This window comes from Ctenopharyngodon idella, chromosome 12 (assembly GCF_019924925.1).
Source record: "Ctenopharyngodon idella isolate HZGC_01 chromosome 12, HZGC01, whole genome shotgun sequence".
Classification (NCBI taxonomy): domain Eukaryota; kingdom Metazoa; phylum Chordata; class Actinopteri; order Cypriniformes; family Xenocyprididae; genus Ctenopharyngodon; species Ctenopharyngodon idella.
In genome coordinates, this window is record NC_067231.1 from 13046996 (window position 1) to 13070697 (window position 23702).

The 23702-nt window shown below is 35.5% G+C and overlaps 2 protein-coding genes across 2 annotated transcripts; both read right to left on the reverse strand.

The window, feature by feature from the left end:
• Window positions 1-24: 24 nt before the first annotated feature.
• Window positions 25-12023, reverse strand: ccz1 (CCZ1 homolog, vacuolar protein trafficking and biogenesis associated). Its single transcript, XM_051914295.1, has 17 exons — window positions 11856-12023; window positions 11069-11144; window positions 10863-10959; window positions 10497-10594; window positions 10310-10403; window positions 10094-10174; window positions 9541-9588; window positions 9364-9447; window positions 8149-8324; window positions 6527-6608; window positions 5561-5622; window positions 4833-4944; window positions 2930-2963; window positions 2691-2808; window positions 1493-1651; window positions 708-835; window positions 25-528 (listed from the first exon to the last, which is right to left on the reverse strand). The coding sequence occupies exons 2-17, from the start codon at window positions 11080-11082 to the stop codon at window positions 473-475; spliced, it is 1443 nt and encodes a 480-aa protein (XP_051770255.1). The 5' UTR covers window positions 11083-11144; window positions 11856-12023; the 3' UTR covers window positions 25-472.
• A 5568-nt stretch (window positions 12024-17591) lies between these two features.
• On the reverse strand, window positions 17592-20030 carry pvalb9 (parvalbumin 9). The gene is made up of 5 exons (XM_051914769.1): window positions 19837-20030; window positions 19363-19430; window positions 19115-19247; window positions 18313-18422; window positions 17592-17823 (listed from the first exon to the last, which is right to left on the reverse strand). Exons 2-5 carry the CDS (start codon window positions 19421-19423, stop codon window positions 17798-17800), a joined length of 330 nt encoding a protein of 109 aa, XP_051770729.1. The 5' UTR covers window positions 19424-19430; window positions 19837-20030; the 3' UTR covers window positions 17592-17797.
• Between the last annotated feature and the right edge of the window lie 3672 nt (window positions 20031-23702).

The window sequence follows — 23702 nt, forward strand, 5'->3', positions numbered from 1 at the left end:
TTTGAACAAGAACAGCAAACTACATTTAATGAAACTGTAAATTTATTTTTAAGTAATGTATGTTAAACCATGATACTGATGACATGATGACATTTAAAATAAGAGGAAAAAAAAATAGCTTGACAGATTCATATCCTGAATTTCATCCTAATTGTATCTGTAAGGGATAAAATTAATCTGAACAATGGGAATGAAACACAAAAGAGAGGATAGCTAATGGATGCTTAAACATGACAATATGTACAAAAAAAAAACCAAATGAAAAGAGGTAATTACAGTAAAATTCAGATTTTATAATTAATTACAAGGAAGCAACCACATTTTTGTATAGATTAAATAAAAATCTAAAAAATTGCATGATGTGAAAAATCATTTTTACAATGCAATTATTGCATTACACTGATGCTGTCAGTAAAACCTGAACAGTTGACAGTTTTAGTGTAGTGAAGTAGTCCATGCCCATCATATCTCTTCAGTCCAAGAAAAAAATATTATTGAATTGTGTTGCACACAGCCTTTTCACCTCCTCTGTAACACAAATAGAAGGTTGGTGAGAGTTTATATCAAAAGAAAGGTTTTCAACACACTAACTTTTAAATCAACTTAAAAAAAAAAAAACTGTGATAAAATGTTAACTAGTAGATTTTGAATAATTTCACCACCATTATATTCACCAATTCATTGTTTGGTAAATAAATTTAGCATACCATTCACTTCAATGAGGTTGGCATTCTTCTGGTTTAAAATGACGTACAACTCCCTCTGATCAGACTTCTTTCCAACAACCCAGTAATCGGTCATCGCTTTAACAATGATTTCCTCATCCTCATCCACCCTACAAAATATGCACAGACACTGGGTTTCATTCACTAACCGTGCACACGCACACATTTGTGTGATATCAGTGTATGAAAATTTTCAAAAACAAATCATGATTCATCAATAACGTTTGTACTTTTAGGCGGAAGTTCTTTTGTGCGTTCGAACATGAATAAACCATGCAATTATTAGTGAACAATCCCAATAAATACTGATTTATTTTCTGGTAAAAAATTGTCAGTGTTCATTTTTTTCCTATACATCTATTTATGCCTCGTACACACTGGACGATTTTAGCCCTGATTTTCACTCACCACTTGCGCGAGAACTCCTGTCTCAAACGTGATCTTACATTATTTCCTGTAACATTTCTTGCATGTTTGGTTGTGAAACGTAGTTTGTAGACCAGACAGAGTTGTCAGCGATTCTTCCTATTGAAATGTTGTGTAATGTGTGACCCCCTGTCTCCGATCGGTCATGTAATGTGCACACAACAGCAACTAAATGTTAGCCCAGTCAGTCGTGTAGTGTGAGAAGAACAGAGATCCGACGACTTTAAAAATCGTGCAGTGTGTCCACCCGGCATTATTCCAAAATACTTTTACAAAATGCAATTCAAACATACAAAGCCTTCAATAAATACCTCTTTAATAAAATCAATGGCACTGCTTACCGTGCAAAATCGCAGTTGATGTCTCCGAGGATTTTCATGAGGTCCGGATGGACAGAGGTGAGGGACACACTGGCCGTCTTGCGCATGTGGATGGTGCTTTTCTCAGCCAAATTCATGTGGTTGAAGTAGATGAATTTAAACTGAGGTTCCTTCTCTGGCCTACAACAACAATTTTGAAAAATTTATTAAAGCTGTGCTACAGTATTCCCTCCTAGTGCAACATGCAAGGAAGAATAAAAGCAGTTATGTGTCCTTAAAGTGTGATAAGTGCCATGTAAGTTGATATGAGGGATTGTACCACACAAAACAATACTGCATACCACGCAGGGCTCAGGTAAGATAAGGACACACTGTTTAGATATGATTAATGGATAAGCTCCGGTAACTGCTACTGGAAGAGAGATGATACAGTGGAATGCCTGTGAGTGAAAGCCTTGTCCATATTTCTGAATGGTTACCTGGGTCACAGGATGACCCAGTCATTTAAGATTGATGGATGTGCGAGCAGTGAAGCAGGACTCATTTGAAAGAGTTGCAGTGACAGCTCAACATACATACACTATATTGCCAAAAGTTTTGGGACGCCTGCCTTTACGATTACATTCTTAATCCGTAGGGTTTAATATGGAGTTGGCCCACGCTTTGCAGCTATAACAGCTTCAACTCATCTGGGAAGGCTTTCCGCAAGGTTTGAGGAGTGTGTTTATGGGAATTTTTGACCATTCTTCTAGAAGCGCATTTGTGAGGTCAGGCAGTGATGTTGGACGAGAAGGCCTGGCTCGCAGTCTTCGCTCTAATTCATCCCAAAGGTGTTCTATCGGGTTGTAGTCAGGACTCTGTGCAGGCCAGTCAAGTTCCTCCACACCAAACTCGCTCATCCATGTCTTTATGGACCTTGCTTTGTGCACTGGTGTGCAGTCATTTTGGAACATGAAGGGGCCATCCTCAAACTGTTCCCACAAAGTTGGGAGCATGAAATTGTCCAAAATGTTTTGGTATGCTGAAGCATTAAGTGTTCCTTTCACTGGAACTAAGGGGCCAAAAAACAACCCCACACCATAATCCCCCCTCCACCAAACTTTACACTTACACTTAAGTATACCTTTATGTTATCATTTAATGATTTGAGGTTTTTTTTTATTTCTAGTACACATCTTAACATTTGATTTTTGAAGTGAAGCTCTGGAGTAGTACTGACCCTGATATCCTCCGGTTGATGTTGTACTGCTCACATATGTCAGACGCCAGCAGGGTTAGTTGAGGACCAACCAGGCTGTCTAGTTGCTCACAAAACTCACGACTCAAATCCACTGCCGCTATGAGCACAGAGGAAAGCAGAGTTTGAGAGAACAGTTAACATTTGACTGATTTCCTAATATAAGTCAAATGTTAACAAAAAAGCATAATAAGTTAAAATAGCTTTAAAAAGACACTTACCATTTACCATGAAGCATACAGCTGCACTCATTGCCTAGATAAGTAACATTCAACATGTGTTACATGTAATAACATGTAAAACATGAACTTGCTTCTTTTTCAGTAAAGATAATGAAAAATATCTTTATTTATATTTAGAAATAACAATAATAATAGATTAATATAAATGATAATATTAATGATTAATTATCATTATTATTAAAAATGTTTTTATTAATAATAAATAAATAAATAAATAAAAACATGGATGTTAAGTAATTAATCAATATCATGATTAATCAATATCTATGAAAAGTTCATTGATTCAAGGGTTAGTTGACTCAAAAATGAAAATTCTGTCATTTATTATTCACCATCATGTTGTTCCAAACCCGCAAGACCTTCGTTCATCTTCAGAACACAAATTAAGATATTTTTGATAAAATCCAAGTGGTTTTTATCTCCATTAGAAAGCAACTTAATTACTACATTCAAGGTCCAGAGAAGTAGTAAAATAGTCATCATGACTACAGTGGTTCAACCTTAATGTTATGAAGCGACGAGAATACTTTATGTACGCAAAAAAAAAAAAAAAAAAAAAAAAAATGACTTTATTCAACAATTTCTTCTCTACCCTGTCAGTCTCCTACGCCAGGGGTTTTCAACCTATGGGGGGGGCCCGCGAGCACCTGTTAATTCAGAAGCACACACTGGAGTGAAACAGCTATAAATGTGAGATTTTACTAGCAAATATTTAGTCATCCACTAGAGGGGGCAATTTGACTATTCTCCCAGCTAATCATTGGCTATGGTTACAGCAGGTTTGGTGCAACTGAATTTTAGCAAAACAACTAAAAACAAAATAGACTGGTGGCTTGTAAAAATCAAGAATATCATAGATGATAAAAACTAAGGTTAAACTGAATGAAAAACAAGCTCAGCCGTCACTCTAAAGTCGGTAAGCTGTTTATATTTTTAATTTTTTTGTTTTTAACGAATATCCTGTCTACACCGGACGTGAGCGGTGCGATGCAACACATAAAATCCCACAGTAAATTGATGCCTCGTTCTATTTCTGACATACTCCGTTACTTTTGACACAAAGAACAAATGGATTTGCAATGGTCACTGTTGCATCCAGTGTAGACATCCTCAAGCTGTTGTGGCAATGTGCGACGAGACGCGTAGAAATGGGATTTGCACACTTTATGCAGCATATTAAGTAATATAGCAATGATGCTCAACAGCATCAAGTCATATATGCATGATGTTTGCGTTGGTTGGGGGGGCGCAAGTGAAATTAAATAAACGCAGGGGGGCACCTGTCCTACGCAGTTGACGCAGTGCAGTGATTCCGTGTTTACATCTGAACGCCGGCTCAGTATTGGTTGACGCCTGTTCACGTGAGCACCAAGACACATGCGTGTGATGCTGACACAGGAGCCATCCTATACAGAGTCGGCATTCTAACGAAGAAAACGAAAGCTCTGCAATGTGCCTTCAGCGTAAACTACATAGGAGAACGAGAGGAAATTGTTGAATAAAATCATTATTTTTGTTTTGTTTTTGCGGACAAAAAGTATTCTCATTGCTTCATAACATTAAGGTTGAACCACTGCTGTCACATTGACTATTTTAACGATGTCTTTACTACTTTTCTGGACCCTGAATGTGGTAATTTCGTTGCTTTCTACTGGAGATAAAAAAGAAATTTAATCCAAAATATCTTAATTTGTGTTCTGAAGATGAACAAAGGTCTTACGAGTTTGGAACGACATGGGGGTGAGTAATTAATGGGTGAACTAATTAATTAATGACTAATTAATGGGTCATTTTTGGGTGAACTAACCCTTTAAAATATATAAAGAATATATTTTTTATATATATAAAGAATAACTGAGTTATGTTTGAGTGTTTCTCTCACCTTGTAGACAATCAAATGTAGCTCCTCGTAACTGTCCTCCGTGTTCACAAATATCCTAGGAAATCTGAATTTTGCATCTGGATCTTTAAGATTTGCTGGTCCTGTTAAAAATCTGTTTTCATAACATAAGATGTCAGTACAACTCTGAACATTTCAATATTCAATACAAATATTCACATGACCTCTTAAGACAACAATCTACAAATATCTCTTTCAAATGATGAATAATCTGTGATTGTCTCCATGGCCAGTGAATAAGTGCCAAGTCATAGTTCTCCATCTTTACAGTTTGCTACCAGCAACACTGTCCTGTCAACTTCCAGGGGGTGGGACAGAGCTGCATGAGTCACAGCCGACCCTCTGAAGAATACGCTCTCATTACCCTCATTACACACTATAGACACACCAACAAAGAAACTCTGAAAATTATTCTCAGGAGAATAATCTATAAATCTTATTGCTATCAGTCAAACACAACCCCACTGTGCCATCATCCACTTGTCGAACAATCAGACAGGCTTTTGTGAAGTCTGTTAGGCTCATTGTTTTCTCTTTGCCACCAAAGCAATTAAATTACCCTTGTGCAATCTGATATTTGGCAGTGTTGGTTGATCGGTGTTGTCTTAGCGCTGCGCTTGGCTGCTTGTGTCCCCAAAGCTTGGAGCCCAAGTAGACAGGCAGAAGGCCAAGTGCCTGCTGTTCTAGTCCTGAAATATTTGGATACTTGCCTCCCATAGTGCAACAGATTCCCAGCCACCTCTGGCCTGAGTGGAGAGTCTCTTCCTGCAAGCTGCCGAATGTTTGCACACACACACACACAAGATCATTCGTTAACACAGCTTTAGATGGCACATGACTTGAGCACATTCCAAAAAAATCACACAGTGAATGATTAGAGCATGACATCAGTTTACATTGCATCTAAACTCAAAGTGATTGTATCCAACATATATATATATATATATATATATTTATTCATTCAACAGAAATTTTAATATTTAATAAATATATAATTAATTTAACTATACACTACTGTTCAAAAGTTTAAGGACAGATTTTTTAAAAGAAATTAAGAAATTAATACTTTAATAATTTTAATTTAGCATGGACTATAAAGGCATTATACTCTTACAAAAGTTATAATACCAGTATATTGTTACAAAAAATCTTCCTTTTCATCAAGAATCCTGTTTCTTGAGCACCAAATCAGCAAATTAGAGTGATTTCTGAAGGGTCATGTGACAAAAGGAATTACATATTAAAATATATGATTTAAATAGAAAACTATATAAATATAAAATGAATTAATATAAAATTGCAATAATATTTCACAGTTTTTACTTTGATTAAATAAATGCAGGCTTGGTGAGAATAATAGACTTCTTTCAAGCCAAAAAGATGTTGAGCCTAAACTTTTGAACGGTAGTGTATAACAATTCACACATATGATATTTGCAAATAAAATTACTTGATAGACAGACAGGGGACTAAAATGCTTTAAAAAAGTATTATATTAAGATTATAATGGAGGCGATTTAGTTAACACATTGAAATGTGCCCCTAGTGTCTACTGTACAAACAGTTTTAGACTTGTCAGGTAAAAAGGGAAACTGATTAAAATGGCATTTCTATCAGAGCTTATTTGTCTAGGGCTTACAAATGTTTGATGTACAGATGCTCAGGCTATGTCTCACCTCAGGTTCAGTGTGCCGCGGGAACAGTGAGGTCGTCAGGTATTTGTACAGAATGCGCATGTCATCCTGCTCTAGACCACTCCTGCAAAATACAGCATAGAACATAAGACTAAAACTCAGACAAACATGCTCATTCAAACATAAGAAATAATGTTAATTCTGTTTAAATGTCTTGTGCCTTACAAAATGTGGTAGTTGGTAATATGTTATCAATGAGACACTTCAATTTAAACTGGTAATAAGACAAACAACATTAAACAAGCATAAAATCAGGCACTTCTGTGAAAGCAGTTTTTAAAAACAAGATATGAAAGTCATGATGTGAATTTAACAAAGAGGATTAAAAGTCATATTTTAAGTCTATCTGGATCCCTGTGCCAGACAGTTCGTGATTAAGAAGCTTTGGCTGTGTCGCTTTGGATGTCCCTGCAGTCTCATCTCTCAGACTTCCTGTCCTCTATGGCACTCAGTTATTTAAGGTAAACCCTCATTCATGTCACTCATTTGCAGTAGGAGTGATGTTTATAAATGTTTCGGGGAAAAATCCTTCAAAATCTTAATTCAACACATTAGTAATTATTTTCAACCTGTAATTAAAAACAAAAAAAAAATATTTAAAAGGTATAGTCCATCTAAAAAAATCTCAAATGTGTGATTTGAAGATGGACATATTCAAATATGACTCTTTTTGTCCTTTTTAAAGCTTGACAGCCCCTTATCATGATTCACTCTTAATGTATGGAAAAGAGCAGCATGAACATTCTGCTAAATAACCTCGTTTGTATTTCTCAGAAGTAATAAAGTCATACAGGTTTGGAACAACATAAGAGTGATTAAAAGATTTCTCATATTTGGATGAAATATCCCTTTAAAGTGCCCCTATTATGCTATTTTAAAGGTTCCTAATTTTGTTTTGGAGGTCTCCTACAATAGATTTACATGCATCCAAGGTCAAAAAACACTTTAATTTTCTCATTATATACATTGTACATAACCTAATTTCTGAAAACAGTTTGTTCGAAGATTCAGTCTCCCTAAATCCCTCCTTTCTGAGGGCCTACTCTGCTCTGATTGGTCAGACGGCCCAGTCTGTTGTGATTAGTCTACCTCTTACAGTGTGTATCGGCTCTGGGTTCCTCAGTGCTTGATAAGCAGTAATATGAACGATGGCATTGTTTTTTTCCATATCTATTCCAATGCGAGTCCTCATTCTTTTGAAGTGCGTGCAAAGTGGATTCACACCGCTGAAAACAGCACCTTCTCTACATGTCGACAACACGAACCAAACTCTTCCAGGCGTCAGCTGAAACTACAGTGTTTAAGGGTTTGTCCACGTAGACATTGTTCGTGGGCAGCCAATAAAATCCATAGGCTGCCATTATGCAAATTTGTTACATTGTTAAGTAGGTATGTAACAAGAGGTGAGACTGGAATTGTTGACGACTCGTTTCAGCAGTTCAGAATCGATTCTTTCTTTCAGGAGACAATAATTTTATTTGTCGTGCACTTTGATCTTTAAAACTTTGCAGACATTTTACATTCACAAACCATGAAAAATATTTGAAAAAGCATAATAGGGGTACTTAAAAACAACTGTGAGGGGTGTATAGATTGACATTCACCAGATCAGCTGATCATTGTAGAGGAAGGCTGTGTACTTGACCAGACTCAGGCTCTCTTCTACTCTATTGACAAATGATTGGATCTTTAGGTAGGTCATCTTGTCCAGAGGGAAAAAGCTGATTCCGCCGAACACATCCAGCAGGTCACATGACTGGAGATGAAGCGTCTGCAGGTACTAACACAGAGAAGATAACCACAATTTGCATTCAAACTTTGCATTAAAAATAATAATAATAATTTTATATATATATATATATATATATATAGAGAGAGAGAGAGAGAGAGAGACAGAGAGAGAGAGAGAGAGAGAGAGAATTGAATATTGAATATATATATATATATATATATATATTCAAAACAAGAGAAGACTGAATATTCAATTTTTAGAACAATATTCAATATCCTTCTCCAGACGCCAATTACTTTGTAATATATAATTCCATAATTACCAGATAAAATAATAAAAATAATAAAGTATATACAGTATAGACAAGTACAGTACAGTATCAGGTCTGAAGTTCTGCTTCTCAAGAAATCCCAGAAGAAACTGTACAACAACACTATGACCGCAAACATGGATGAAATTACCAAAGCGTCCTTTATAAGGCTGACGTAATGTAATCTGACAACTTGACGTGCTGAGATGCAGCTCTGGTGTGACTTTGCACAGCAGTCAGTGACATTTAACCTAAGGCACAAATTGCACTTTCACTGAGAGCTTCAGGGCACAGCCTGGGTTAGGGAGGGGGTGACGCAGAGGGTTTCCCTTGACCCAAACTGAATTATTTAGACAGGTGAGTAAGCATGATGCCCTCAGCAAGGAAATCTGAACCGAAGAACCAATAAGACAGGGCCTCCTGTTCATATATATTATATGGCTCATATTGTCTATTTGCAAATATATGCTAAATCTGACACCAGATATAAAATCCAAAATGTTGAACTACTGCAGATTTTCTCTTTGCTTGTCTGCAGAAATTTAATTTTCAAAGTCAAATGATCAGTGATGTCCTTGAGATGTCTGGCAAACAAGCTCACATGGCAGGACAACAGTACGACTATAAAGAAACTAGAGAAAACAATATTCAAAACCTAAAATTGATGTTGTCCCTTTTAAGACATACATATGCATGCACAACACAGACCAAAGGTATACACCGTCTACCTTTTATCTGATTGAAGGATTGGGTTCTCTTAATTAATACTTTATTTACCCTGTAAAAGAACTTTTCAAGCTTTTGGGTAAGCAGTTCCACTCCACCAGCCTCAAATGCCCTGCTGAATGTGCCGTTGAAGAGCTAAAGATCAACAACAACAAAAAACATCAGCTGTTTACTTTAAGGAGAAAGCAATATAACTAATATGTAAATAATAGATTAAACAGTGTTTACCTTATACATGCTGTAGCACTGTTGTAATACAGACCCATAAACTGAATCCTAGAAGACAAAGATGGGGGAAAACTCAGTCTACACTACAACAAAGTTTACAATAACAACCAAAGGTTTAGGGTCAGTAAGATTGTTTGAATGTTTTCGAAAGAAATCTCTTAAACTCACCAAAGCTGCATTTATTTGACTAATGATCAAAAGTAAAAACAGTAATACTGTGAAATATTATAACGGTTTTATATTTTAACATATATTTAAAATGTAATTTATATTTATGTGATTGCTAAGCTGAATTTTCAGCAGCCATTACTCTTTCTAATATGCTTTTTTATTTAAAAAAAAAAAAAAATTAATAGAAAAATCAAGGTCTCAATTATATTATATCAATTATAAGGTCTTTTATAAGGTTTTTAAGGTCTTTACTGTCACTTTTGATCCGTTTTATAAGTCCTTTCTGAATAAAATTATTCATTTAAAAAAAAAAATCTTACTGACTCCAGCCTGAACATTTATCTTTTAAATATTTTCAACTAACATTCCACATATTACTTACAATAATCTCTTCTTCTTGGTATTCTACAGTGGGTGGTTTACCATCTTTGTTGGGTTTTTCAACCATTGGATTTCGTACAACCTTGACAGAGGAATTCAAAAGGTACTTAGTACATACTTCAGCAGCACTGTGTCAGATTAGTTTGATTTTATTCTAAGTCTTCTTTTGTTTGGCTAGTGAAACTAAATCTCTACAAAACATCACTGATAGATGTACCATGACCATCCAGTAATTTTCCTCTGGCTCATGGAAAAACTGTCTGTTCTTCTGAGTGTGAAGGGATTTAGCTGGTTTGGTTGGACAGAAGGTTCTGTAAATAAGAAAATCTCTGTCAATCATGTCTGCCTTTTATTTAATAAAAGTTGTCCACCACTCTTCTTTCCATCATTAGTAAAGTGCTAACCTGGTGAACTGAACGATGGCCTCACAGAGTCCAACATTGCGAATCTTTTCGTTCTTCTCTATTTCGATGGGGTGGTAAAACAATATTTTCTTTTCCTCCTACAATGCACAATAACAGCTCTATAAACGTATGATTAACATATAATAACCAAAACATGACTTTAACCTGCATTTAATCACTTTTCACATTATTACCAAACCCAAATGAATTTTGTAAACATTTTACACATTTGCTGTGGTCAAATGTGTTACATGGAGCTGAGAACACTACACTTTTACGCTTTCTGTGGCCTCAGATTCCATGTCAGCCTAATTATGATGAACAAACACAACACTATGCAAAATCAATATTGTTTAGACTAGTTACCTCTCCCTCACGTGGTCCAAACTTAGGGTTATAGATGAAAAAACTGAGCAAAGATGGTGTGTACTGTTTCTCTTGCATTCCAGATGCCATTCTTGGGCTTATGAGAAGATATATGGCAGAAATAGAAAGCAGATCATTACCACACCATGTCTGATCTAAAATAATTCATATTTAGACTCTAATGACAGTATCATTGATGAAAATACCTGATCATCAGCATTAGTGTGGTCTGAGTCTACAGTTCCCTCTTTTTTCATTGACTTTGGAGTGCATGCCTTTGACCTGTAAACAGAATAAACTTTATTGAGATGGTCATCCACACCTCCAAAGGAACATATAATACATGAGGACAATGCGTGTTCATGGCAATACTTTGTAATATTTATCAGACATGTAATATGTTATTCTTTTCATTTGTTAAAGCTTATGTAATGTAATTTATTTAGATTGTTTGAAAAGCAAATATGCTGTGAATAAACTGCTTTTTTTACTTTTCAAATATATGACCTATACCGCTAGGAACATGATTTTCATAACTGATGGGGGGGAAAGGGGGAATCAAAAGCGTCTCACTTTCCATGTATAGAGTAACGATGGTTAGACAAATTAGCCTACTACTTACAATAATACTTTTAGACCATGTTACTCTTTACATGTACCTTGGACAAAAGCTGAGTTTAATTTAATTCTTTTAATTATGTAATTTAATTATTTAGTTTAAGATTGTTTTGAAAGCGAATAAACTGCCTTTTTCTTTTCTACTTTTCAAATTCACTGCTGCTAACAAGGACGTTAATTGCTAGGAACATAAATTTCATTACGGAGGCAAATAAATAAAAAAGGAACCAAAAGCATCTAATTTTCCTTGGAGAGAGTGACGATGGTCAGACAAATTAGCCTATTACTTACAAGCTAGCTAGTTAGCTGCAGCATTAAACCGACTGTTTCGAAAGCGACAACTATCACAAGTGATGTTCAGCCATTGGTGCTTACCTTCTACAGCATGACAACTGAAACAAGATGCTTAATTTGCTATCTCATGGGGAAAACAGAGCTGAGATCAATGAAAAAGATGTACTTCCTGCTCTTGACAGTCGCCTGTGTGTTACAGTTGGATTCGCTCGGGTAGATTACATCCGTTGTACAAACATAGTTCCGTCTAACTATTCCGTCTAACTAACTATATCCCGTCACTTAGTATTTATTTACCATTACAGTTTTTCTCAATCGATTTGACACATTTCTCCAAATGAATGTAGTTGCTCTCAAAACAATTAACACAGCAAACTAAGCACACTCTTATGTTGGCGAAACAGTTCAATATTCACTGCATAATGAAGCACTGCATTTTAGTAATGCATGTATCAAAAATAAATACTATCATCAAAACTACAAGTGTGATATCTGTTGATTTGATAACAAATTGACACAAATGCATGAATGAAAATACATGGTTTTTGTGTTCTTTTATCTTATTCTTCAAAGTTCTTTAATGACAAGTTTAGTTGTAGCCTATAGCAAGTTTTCAACCATAAATAAACAAATGTAGGGGAGAGTGGGGTAAGTTGAGCCATTTTTTTACTTATGTGGTCCTCATGATAAGGGAAAATAAGGCAGAAGTACAATGAAAGTATTTAAAGTAATTTCAGGATATTTCCTATCATTTTAAATGATCAGAATACATCTATGACAAAGGGTTCTAAAAATATGGCTTCTTATAAAAAAAAAAAATGTTCCTCTGGCTCAACTTACCCCAGGTTAGGGGTAAGTTGATCCGAGTCAGTAGGTGGGTGTAAACTGAGTGATCTAAATGAATCTGACTCAAACCCATGTGAAATTTTAAAGATACTGTACCTATTTTTAAAACTAATTTAACAAATTTCCTTTAACTGTTTGCATTTCTGAAACAATATGTTGAACACCAAAGTTGTAACCTTCCCATAAACAGACTAAACAGAGAGTTTGTTGAGTAAGATTAAATAAAAAAACTAAATATGATTGAAAATAATGAATAAATGTCACTGAAACTAATAAACATTTTAGTCAAAAGGTTCTTGACATGGTAGTTTTTTTCAATGTCGACCACGTTAGGCCATTAGGGGCTACAGATGGAAAGATATAAATGATTAAACATCATCTGGTTCGTATCAGAGAAGTATTTGGTGTACTTGTACACTGTTCCTATCAAATAAACTCAAAAATAAAGATAAACTAAACCAGTTGCGTAATATTAAATTGAAATGACACCAGTTTATACTTCAGATTTAACTTAAATTCAATGCCTTATGGTGCGGTAAGTTAAAACGCTGGCTCAATTTACCCCACAGCATTTGGCTCACTTTGCCCCATGGCTGCCATTTTAGGGAAAGCTAGCTAGCTTACCAATTCATGCTAATATTTAGCTAAATGACTTGCATGGTTTTATACGTTGCTAACCAATATGCATCATAAATATTTTTAGACCTGGTCAAATTTGCTTTGATGAAACAGCCATTACATCTGTTATGTTAAAATTTTACTTTGACAAGCCAAAAGCAGTTTTTAAAGTAAATAAGTGACTTCCATTCCTCCCATGTGCTTCTCCTTTTCACAGTCTGGCAGAAATTATGGGTGGTTCTAAAATATATGGTCACATGATAATAAAATGGTACAGTTGCCAAGATACAGGAGGTGGGTCAACTTACCCACTGGCTCACCTTACCCCACTCTCCCCTACTGCAATCACTGAATCAATGAACTTTATTGATCTTGCCTCTCATTTACATCTGGTCACAGCATATATATTCATGAGTCATGCATCTTGGAAAAATGTTGTATCCATCCTTATGTCTCAATTTTTCGACAGGCCTCTTCCATCACTTGAAGAAGACTTACTTGGTTGTAAGGGTTGCAATCATATACTTTCCATCTCCAAGAGGAGAAGAACTCCTCAACTGGATTCAGGAAAGGAGAATATTGTGGATGGAACACCATCCTGAAATGTGGGTGATGCTCAAACCACTCTTGCACCAGTGCTCAATGGTGAAAGTGGACATTGTCCCAAACAACTACAAAATTTTGCTCCCTTTGCTCCTGGTCACCCTGCGGAAAGTGGTATTCACTGAGGGAGTTTAAGAAATTCTGGTGCTTTCCTGTGTTGTATGGCCCCAAGACAGCATTGTGTGCCACAACACCAGTGGCTGAAATTGCAGCACACATAGTGATGTTGCCTCCTCATTGTCCAGCGACATTGACTGAGGCACAACATTTATATTGGGCTCAATGGGCTGAACTCTCAGTCTACCTTCTTTCAAGGAAAGACCATAATTTATGACATGATCAATTTAGGTGGCTTTGATTTCATTTGAAACCTTGTCTGTACTTTATCCTTCTACCTCTACTCCCTCCTCTTACACCTTGCTCTCCCCTTTCTCTCTGTCCATGTCTTCTTATTTTCTTCTCTTGCTCTTTCCATTATACTGTTGCCCTCTACCCATTTCTTCTCCCTCCTCTCTTCCTATACCCTCTATTCTTTGCCCCTCATCTTTTTCTACCTCTTCCACTGTTCCTCTCCCTCTCAGTAATACCCTTCCTCTTGATTTGTGATTTGTAATTTGTATGAAATGAAAGAAAACTTACAATCTGTTTAGGACCATTACAAATTGTTCAGATTACTGTGTTAATTGTTTTGAGAGCAGTGATCTGAGTTTGGAGAAATGTGTCAAATCGACTGAGAAAAACTGTACATATGGATGCATAGACAAAAGAACTATTAAATACATGTACTTGAAGTGTAGCAATGAAATCAGTTTAGTGGCATACAGTTTGGTATGTATCCTTTAATATCCTTTCCCTTGTAATATCAAAATGGTGTTTACTGATTAAGCCTAACTAGCAGATATGTTACACTGATTAAATATATAACCAGAAACCAACATTTTACTGAGAAAGTATATTGTTTTTTGTGGTTGTTGCTTTTTTTATGTAAAACATACCCCCAATTACATGAGCCCGCAGTACCTCAGCAAAAGTCTTGTTAGTTGGTTCAGTTTAGTAACACACCAGTCCAGTGGTTACATATATATGCTTGTAAATGGAAAGTTGGAAGTTAAACAATCCTAACATTGTTATATTTCAACATGTGACCGAGTTTTGAGTGGTGTCTGTCAGTTATTAAGTAATGAATCACACGAGACAGAAGTAGCAAACTTCATCCATCTTGTTTACTCTTCACTTCCATTCTCACATACATTACATCATTACACAACACTTCACAATAGTAGTCAACAATGTACAATTCTTCTTACTATTCTTTAATTCTATAATTGCTGTATAAGCTCCGCCATAGCTGTTTGTTAAATCTAACATATTGAGCCATGCACACTGGGATTATTTCAGTGGATCTGATGCCATTAAGGCACATGCTTGCCTGGCTCATTTTGCTCTTTGGCTTCAGCGCAGAAAGGGGATAATCAGAAGCCAGGATTGATGCGCCATTTTCAATTCCATTGTTCTAATGGGCTAAGCGGTAACCTGAGCGGGATATCCTTGCCATTCAGTATTGAGAGGCCCTCTTCACTGAAACTTACACCTGCTCTCAATGTCTGTACCTTTTGTGCCTACTTAGTCTGCTTTACATTTGAACTCCCTTGTTTTAAGGCTTTGGTTACATCTAGGATTTAAAGGTTTATATTTTGCAGTGAGCTATTATGTATTTATTGATTATAAAAAAAGAATAAAATGCACTGCTTGTAAATATAAACAACGGACCAAATAAAATAACAATTAAAAGTTATACCAGATTCTACGCAATCTCATACACACTGCTAGTTGAACCACATGTTTGAGAAGGACTGCAAGTTCTGTTCACAAATAATTGGAGATTAATTTATTCTGTTTTATAATTTTATTTTATTGCACTTCAAAAGTTGGCTGAGAACATCAGGTTACAGCGTAACAATCTCAAGTAAGTCAGTTAAGCCTTCTTTTGGGTTTTACATAGGACATTGGAACATTCTTACTATATTAACTAATAACAACAATATTTTTAAAAAAAACAATCTCCCACAGCCCACATCTCTATACACCACTGTAGCCATATAATTGTCATATAATTGCAAAATGTGTAAGGTTAAACTTGCTTTCTGAAATGAACTTTAGTTCGCCGTTTGTAGTTATAAGGTTGTTAAAGTCCCCCTGTGGTGAAAATCAAGTTTTTAATGTTGTTAATACGTCTATGTGGTCTTTTTAATATGCTTTAAGACAAACCATGAGCAAATTCATAAGTCAACACCGTTGCTGAGTATTTTGTCTTTAAAACTGCACTAATCTAGACAGTTTCAAAAACGCGGTTTGAAATCGCTGGTGTTTCTGACGTCACAAACTATTTTGTAACCAATCACGTCAATGTGCCGGCAGGCTTTAGCATATCATTAACTATGACTTCTCTGAAGCAAGGGAGTCGTGTAACATTATCAACACATTATCAGCTGTTTGATAACATAGTCAAGCAAAAGGCTAATCATATTAATTACCCTTATGTAGGGCAGCACGATTAATTGCAATGAAACCGCATGCGATTTGGCAAAGGCTGGGGATTATTTTATGAGCAGCTTGTCAGAGCTGTACGGCTCTGTGATCAGTAGTAAATGCTTCTCCATCTGAAAGCCAGAGGGCGCTCTTGCGCAGAAACTCCAAATATTCCATGCAGTAGAAGTCATCATACTATCGCTGTAGCTGAATAAACAGAAGATTAAAACGTTTTGGTTGATTAAACATGACTAATAAACACACGACTGCCTTATTCTGTGTAAGAAGCCACATCATCTAACAGAAGGATGCTCAACTGTCATTATGAAGTGAGTTTGGAGTAAAAACGTTATTAAATGTTGTCTTCTGTTGGACAAGATGTTAATAAATGCTTCTCATGTCTGGAAAGATGTTGCTTTTTCAAATGCACATTATAAGCGACTCAAACTCGCAGTGCTTTCAGATGGATTTGGAGCCATACTTCATTGACAAGCTGCGCATAAAAAAATAATCGCAGCCTGTGATTTCATAATCGCACTAAGCCAAAATGTTTAAGTGCGATTTCAATGTTATTTTTCTAAGCATGCGATTAATCGTGTAGCCCTAGTCCGACGTTGTAAAAAGCGATACCATTGTGCAGTGTTTACCTCAATATGTTGACCGCGTGGATCTCTGAGCTCGTGCGAGTGAGTGGGGGCAGGGCTAATTAGCATATTCATAGATCCGCGAATACTAAATGAAGCAAGGGTGTAAAGTTACATTCAATCTATTTTAAGGCATTTAAAGAATTTTTTTCACAGGAGAAACATTTAAATATGTAATTTTGGTGATCAAAGATGAGTTTTAAGGGATAAAATTATTGACTGCAGGGGGACTTTAAGGTCTATATAATTGAGCTCACTTTTTTCAGATGCACTGTGTACAAAAGTAAATGTGAATTTTCTTTGTTTTGTGCTTATGTAACACAGATGAATAAACTGTAGGTCAAAGCTTAACACCAGACAGTAGGAATAATGTCTTACAGAGTTAAAAGTTCACGCACAGTCACATGCAGATGGTTGTCTTGTATAGAAAAGTTAACTTGTATGTGAACAGAATCCACAACAACATCTCAAATCATAGAGTATATCTCAAGTATGTCTAATATATAAATATACTTGAGATAATATCTAAGTATATCTCGAATTACAAATTTATATAAAACACAGTAAACAAGATGCATCAGTTTAGTGACTTTATTTTATTTTCCCTGAACAGTTTTGTCATTGGTCATTTGGGGTGAACTGGACAACAAAACAGACACATATATGCAAAAGTCAAGCACATTTACTTTATGTACTGATTCTTATTTTGAAAAGAAATCTAGTGTAAAAAGTCAAATGAAAGATGAGGCTGCAGTGCTTATAGCTGAGGGCTCCAGTCATCTTTCAGGATAACACCATAGTCTGGAACTCTGTAGAGGAGGAGGAACATCAATTTATTTTGACAATAATATTATAATAGACTGATTTATGAACACTAATTAATAAATAAGACTAAAACAAGAAGAACGTTTTACTCTGAACTCTCTTTCTTAGTAATTTACATGCTGCTTTCAGACTTTGTGTTGTCTCAGACTGTGCATGACCGTTACTCAGGCTTGAAATAATAATTTGAGGTGACCCTGATCTTTGATCCTCTTATGCAATGCAATGGTAGATTTTTTTTCACTAGAGTTTCCATGATCTAACACAGCTATTCAATCTTAGCACTTGGTGTCACAGTAATGATCAGAGAAATGACATAATAGAGATCAAGCAAAGGACATAATATAACAGAAACAGCTACAATGTAAAATAAATACTCCCTATTCCAATACAAATGCATACAAAATGGTAAAACGTTTAGATGCATAAAACTGCAAAGAATGAATGAAAACAAAGAAACAATGAGAAAACAGTACCGTCTACTCCAATCCGGCCGTCGCTATCATCATCTGCAGCTGTAAGGAGGCTCTTAATCTCCTTTTCTGTCAGGGTTCGTGCCCCCGGGAAAAATCGCTGGAGAAAGAACCTGATGCACACAAATCCATTGATGAAAAGAATGAAGTGCTGCACAGCGGTCGTCACTGAACTCTGACTCTGAGCTCTGCATTTTAACCCATTTTTCATTTCAGATCTTCTTCTATGCAGTCACATAGAGCTAAACTCATCAATCAGCTGATCGAATATGATCTCTTTCACCTGTTCTGTCTAAAATGTGAGCTAAAAATGAAAGCTTCAAAGGACTGAATGTCATCTCTCCAGCCCTGAGTTCTAGTTCTGCTGATGTCATTACATAATGCAGATAAATCACTTAAAGCAGGGACAGAAAAAACATAATGACAGCATCTCCATGGATTACATTTGAAAAGGACTTAGTTTAAATGGAACTCTGGTATTATCAGGTAAGACATGGACATTTAATGTAAAGCTTATATGAAAGTAATTCTCTTTAAGCTCCGGATTTCATGAATGTCTATTGCGAGCATAGTATTTTTAGCATTAGAAGCGCTTTCTCTGATCACCCTAAACAACGAGGCAGCATATTGAAGCCATAAAACCTTTAGGAACTGTGCTTCGAGTAACATGAAAGTACAACAATGTAGTCTATGGCTTTGTATTATGTACATTTTGTGGGTTTTAGAGCATTAGCAAGCATTGAAATCATATCACATTGTTTGTGATGTGTTACACATGAATTCAGTACCAGCCAAAATGACATACTTGAGCTCAGCCTCCTCAATAAATCCACTGTTATCCTCATCTATGATACGGAAGACATCCTTCACCTCCTGGGGACTTTTCTGGCTCAAGCCACAAAGTTGGAAGAACTTTTTATAACAAAAGGAGTCTGGAGCTGTTGGAGAAAAGCATATGTGATCATCTCAACATGAGACAAAATTACAATTTATTTTATTATTATTATTATGATTATTACATTATTCAGTACATTTGGTTCCTCTTTGCTATACCTTGGCAGTCTTTGACAGCATTTTCAATGGCTTCAGCTGAGAGGATGGAAGTAAGAGACATATTCAAACTGTTGGAGAAAAAAATATTATTCTCTTTTTTAGATTTTATACTCTTTATGAATTTATAAATTAATTATATTTATATATTTGTAGAGTTTGTAAACACACACACACACACACACACATTTTAAATAGATTTAAATTAATTCAATTATTCAAAATGGACGGAAATAAGAGTAACATTTTAAAATCATCATTCACTTTCTAAAATGTTTTTTGTCTACATGCTACTTCTAGTCTATTCTAGACTACTTTCTGTCACTCTCATCTATTTGCTGAAATAGATAACTTTAAACTTTAAATTAAATTAGTAAAAATCCAAACCACCACAAGGATAGCCAGGACTAACGCTTATAAACATATGATCAGTTTATATGTGTTTATATTGATGGTAAGCGGAAAGCAGCATCTGACCTGTGAAGAGTTCTCCTCGCGCTGATCCAGAGTAGAGGTAAGGCTGTGTGATAGCGCCTCTCATCCACTGACAACTTATATATATGTATATGCTAATGGGACGGACAATGAGAGATGCTTGGGTTACCTGTCCGTGTATCAAATTCGTGTTGCACAGCTCGACTTGAATTTCTTGCCTAACTAATTATCCTTTACTATTTAAATGAGCCTCAGACCGAATGCACACACCTGCACTTCGCCCTAATAGTGCGTTCTTGGAAAGAAACGCTGCGCGCGCGCCCGTGTGTGTGTGTGTGTGTGTGTGTGTGTGTGTGTGTGTCACTTTTATCACAAGCCTGCCTGTTGTTTCTCTGAATATATCACTAAACAACAATTAGGCCTACTTTAAAAATAAAACCTTTTTTTCCCACTTTTGCTGTGTGTTAGACTTTTTTGTAAGCAAATATTTAACGTCTCATTCTCATTGGACGCCCAAACAAACAAACAAATAAATAAATAAAAATTTATATACATAGTGTTCTATATTTATACTGTACCGAAAATATATAAAGACATTAAAATATGTGTAAACAATTATTTTACCAATGAAATATTTTTTAGACATTTTTATAAACAAATTTCTAACATCTCATTCTCATTGGACACACACACACACACACACACACACACACACACACACACACACACAAACAAACAAACAAACAAATAAATAAAATGTATATACATTTATGTATGCTAGTGTTCTATATTTATACTGGACCTAAAATATAGACATTAAATATGTGTAAACATAACAATGTAATGGCCCCCCCATATATATATATACAACTATATACAACTTTTGCTGTGCTTTAGACATTTTTTGTTACATACACATAAATAAACTGTATATTCATTTGCGTATGCTAATTTTTGATTTTTATATTGGACATATGTGTCACCCTTATCATTATATTAACACATACCCTCATTAAAGTGATGTACAGTTCCATAAATAATGATAAATAAAAACTTAATAAAGACATCATCATTCTTTCTCAATTAAGTGTCTTCACTTTTTATCACTTTGTCATTTTTAAACCTTATAGTGTCATATAATGGTTTCAAGGTAGACATTTTACATGCATTCCCAGACTTTGCTGTTCCTAGCACTACTAGTTGAGCTACAGGAACACCTGTTATAGTTAGTTATGACTTCATATAGTCAACCCTGTTATCAATTTGTACTGTAAAAAGCTAATTACTGAACACTGGATATATGTGTAAATGATCAGCATTACAATGTTAAACTGTTAAATCCGTTTTTTTAAAGGATAGCTATATATTTTACAATTTTCACATTTAGCTTGAGATGTGATTTATTAACACATAAAGACATTTTTTTCTAACAGAATGTATTAACATCTTAAAATTTGCATGATGCATAAAATCTTCTTATCAAAATGAAAAAGGTCGCCCTTTTGTGGAATGACCCATCTGCACAGGCATTGCTTATGAACTGTTTGACCTCTGCTGTGTGAATCACCTTTGATCTGTTTCACAAGATTTAGTTAACATCATCACCTATTTTGCGCTCCATGCCAGTTAATTAATAACAATACTGTAAAATACAGTATTTGATGCTGATGTTTTGCTGTTTCACAATTATGCATGCTCACTCAGATTCTTATGCTTGATTTATTGCCAGGTTTGTTTGGCAACTTAAATACAGCTTTACATTTAATGAGATTCACTCTGTCTTAGCTTTAAATGAGTAGTCAGGAGTCCAATCCACTTAGGTAGACACTGAGACTAATCATCTACTCATGCAACTTAACACTTTTCTCTTACTTTGTCACTAATCTGACCGATATCCGACAGAGTAATGATTGATCTTACAGACAAAGAATTTTCTGCATCGTTTGCTGTTCAGGAAAATCAGTTAGAATTCAAAGTAAAAATGTACAGCAAAGATAATGGACAACTTACTAAAACTTATTATGTGAGAACTAAATATTACTCAATGCCCATAAAAAAACATGTCAAAATCCACATTATTTACATATTTTAATATAATGAATCAAATTAAAAAAGTGTTTCTAGCTTTTTCTGCTTAAAGATGTTTGATGATAATTAGGTAGACATGTAGTAATCTGTAGGAAAGTGATGAAGAAATGGCATTACCAATTGCCTTTGGCCTGTCATTGAAAGGGGAAGACAAGACATTGGAGCCAACCAGCCAACAAACCAATACACTCTAATGCACTGAACTGACTGGTAGTGTTACGGAGTAGTGATCTATCCATTTACATTCTCTAATTTGTTGGTACAGTACAGCCAACATGTCTTCTGCTGCGTTTTGTTGAGTCTGCAGTTGACATTAATGACAAATTAAAAATAAAACAAATGACAAATGTTAAAAAAAAAATCCTAAATAACCTGCACACTTTTTGCCTTAGATCACTTTGGTGTTTGAATCTAAAGAAGCAAAAAAACAAAAACAAAAAGTTTATACAGTAGAGAGGCTGCTAGAATGTGTAAGGCATATAAAATGTGGCACCAGACACCACCTAATGGCGGTCACATTGTACTTCAATATACATATGATACCTCAGTTCGGTTCATACTGTGCATATGCTTTTTAAAGTCACCATGAAATCAAAATGGACAATTCTTATTTTTTATGGAATGGAATATAGCAGCATTTATTATAAATGATTTATCTGTGCTCATCTTTAATCAAAATCACTTTCAAGGGCGGGTCAACCTGTCACTCACATGAGATCACAGCAATAGCAAACCACAATGATCCAACGCTCCAATCAATTCACGATGGACAAAATCAAGTCCCGCCCTACATTTTTTCTTGAGAAGCTGTTTCACTCAGAGATACATTATGTCACAATGGAGTACCTCAGGGATGACGTGTTTTTCTAGGCCAACCCGGAAGTTAGCGGCGCACGGGTTCCCTCGATCGAAAGCCTATGCATTTTTCCCATAGGCTTTTGGAAAATCGCAAAAAAATAAGCTCTGTGTTTAACAAAGGGTTAGTTAACGCAACATTTATACATTTTGAAGCCTAAATAAAGTCGTCAGATATAAAAAACTAACAGTAGGCTATAAACGGACTACAGCACACCATGGTCACGGACCAAGGTCACCACCACCAAGCTTCCTCAAACTTTATTTAAAAAACAACTTTATTTAAAAACATGCTCGCTGATAATGTGAAAATGAGTGAAAATATTTAGAGGCTTTGTTAACTACAGACCTTATTTCAGGCGATTTAGCAAATCCCATTCAAAAAACCCATAAACTTTAGTGCGATAGAACCGGAAGTCCTAAAATGCTAACTCGCTTCCGGGTTTTGCCTACAAAAACACGTCATCCCTGAGGTACTCTATAGGTAAGAAAAGACTATCGCAACTTTGAAATCTTCTAAAATGTACTAAACCTTTCTATTCTATAGTATTTACAAAGCCATCTTTTAGGGCCAATTCACGCTGCCCCAACAGACACCAACAAACACTGATTGAACACGGTCAGTCAGGTAAAAACAAACTCCGACCAACTCCAACAGACACCAACAGGGGTAACACACTGATCAGACAAAACCCAACAAACGTGTTTGTTGCTGTTTGTATGTGCGGTGTGAATCGGCCTTAATTAGTCTGTCTGAACCCCACAAAGCCAATGCAAATGTGCCTATCTTATAGAAAGTAGCTAAAGCTATAATGGTGAATAGAGTGCTGCAGAGATGACGTCAAAACACAGAAGACTAATTCACCAGTGGTTCCCTCGAGATTTTCCTATGTGTTTTTATAATGGGATTCGATTTATGAGTGAAATAAGGTCTGTGGGAAACATACTTGAATATTTTACGATAA

Bases quoted from the DNA above. Each gene is read 5' to 3' on its own strand.
- pvalb9 (XM_051914769.1), bottom strand. From the start codon at position 19,423: ATGTCTCTTACTTCCATCCTCTCAGCTGAAGCCATTGAAAATGCTGTC. The intron at 18,423-19,114 runs GTATGTCATTTT...TGTGTGCATCAG, and splicing joins ATTGAGGAGGCTGAGCTCAA to GTTCTTTCTCCAGCGATTTT. The intron at 17,824-18,312 runs GTACTGTTTTCT...CCTCCTCTACAG, and splicing joins CGGCCGGATTGGAGTAGACG to AGTTCCAGACTATGGTGTTA.
- ccz1 (XM_051914295.1), bottom strand. The intron at 10,595-10,862 runs GTAACTAGTCTA...TGTGCATTGTAG, and splicing joins TTGGACCACGTGAGGGAGAG to GAGGAAAAGAAAATATTGTT. The intron at 1,652-2,690 runs GTCAGTACTACT...TTGTTGTTGTAG, and splicing joins ATCAACCGGAGGATATCAGG to GCCAGAGAAGGAACCTCAGT.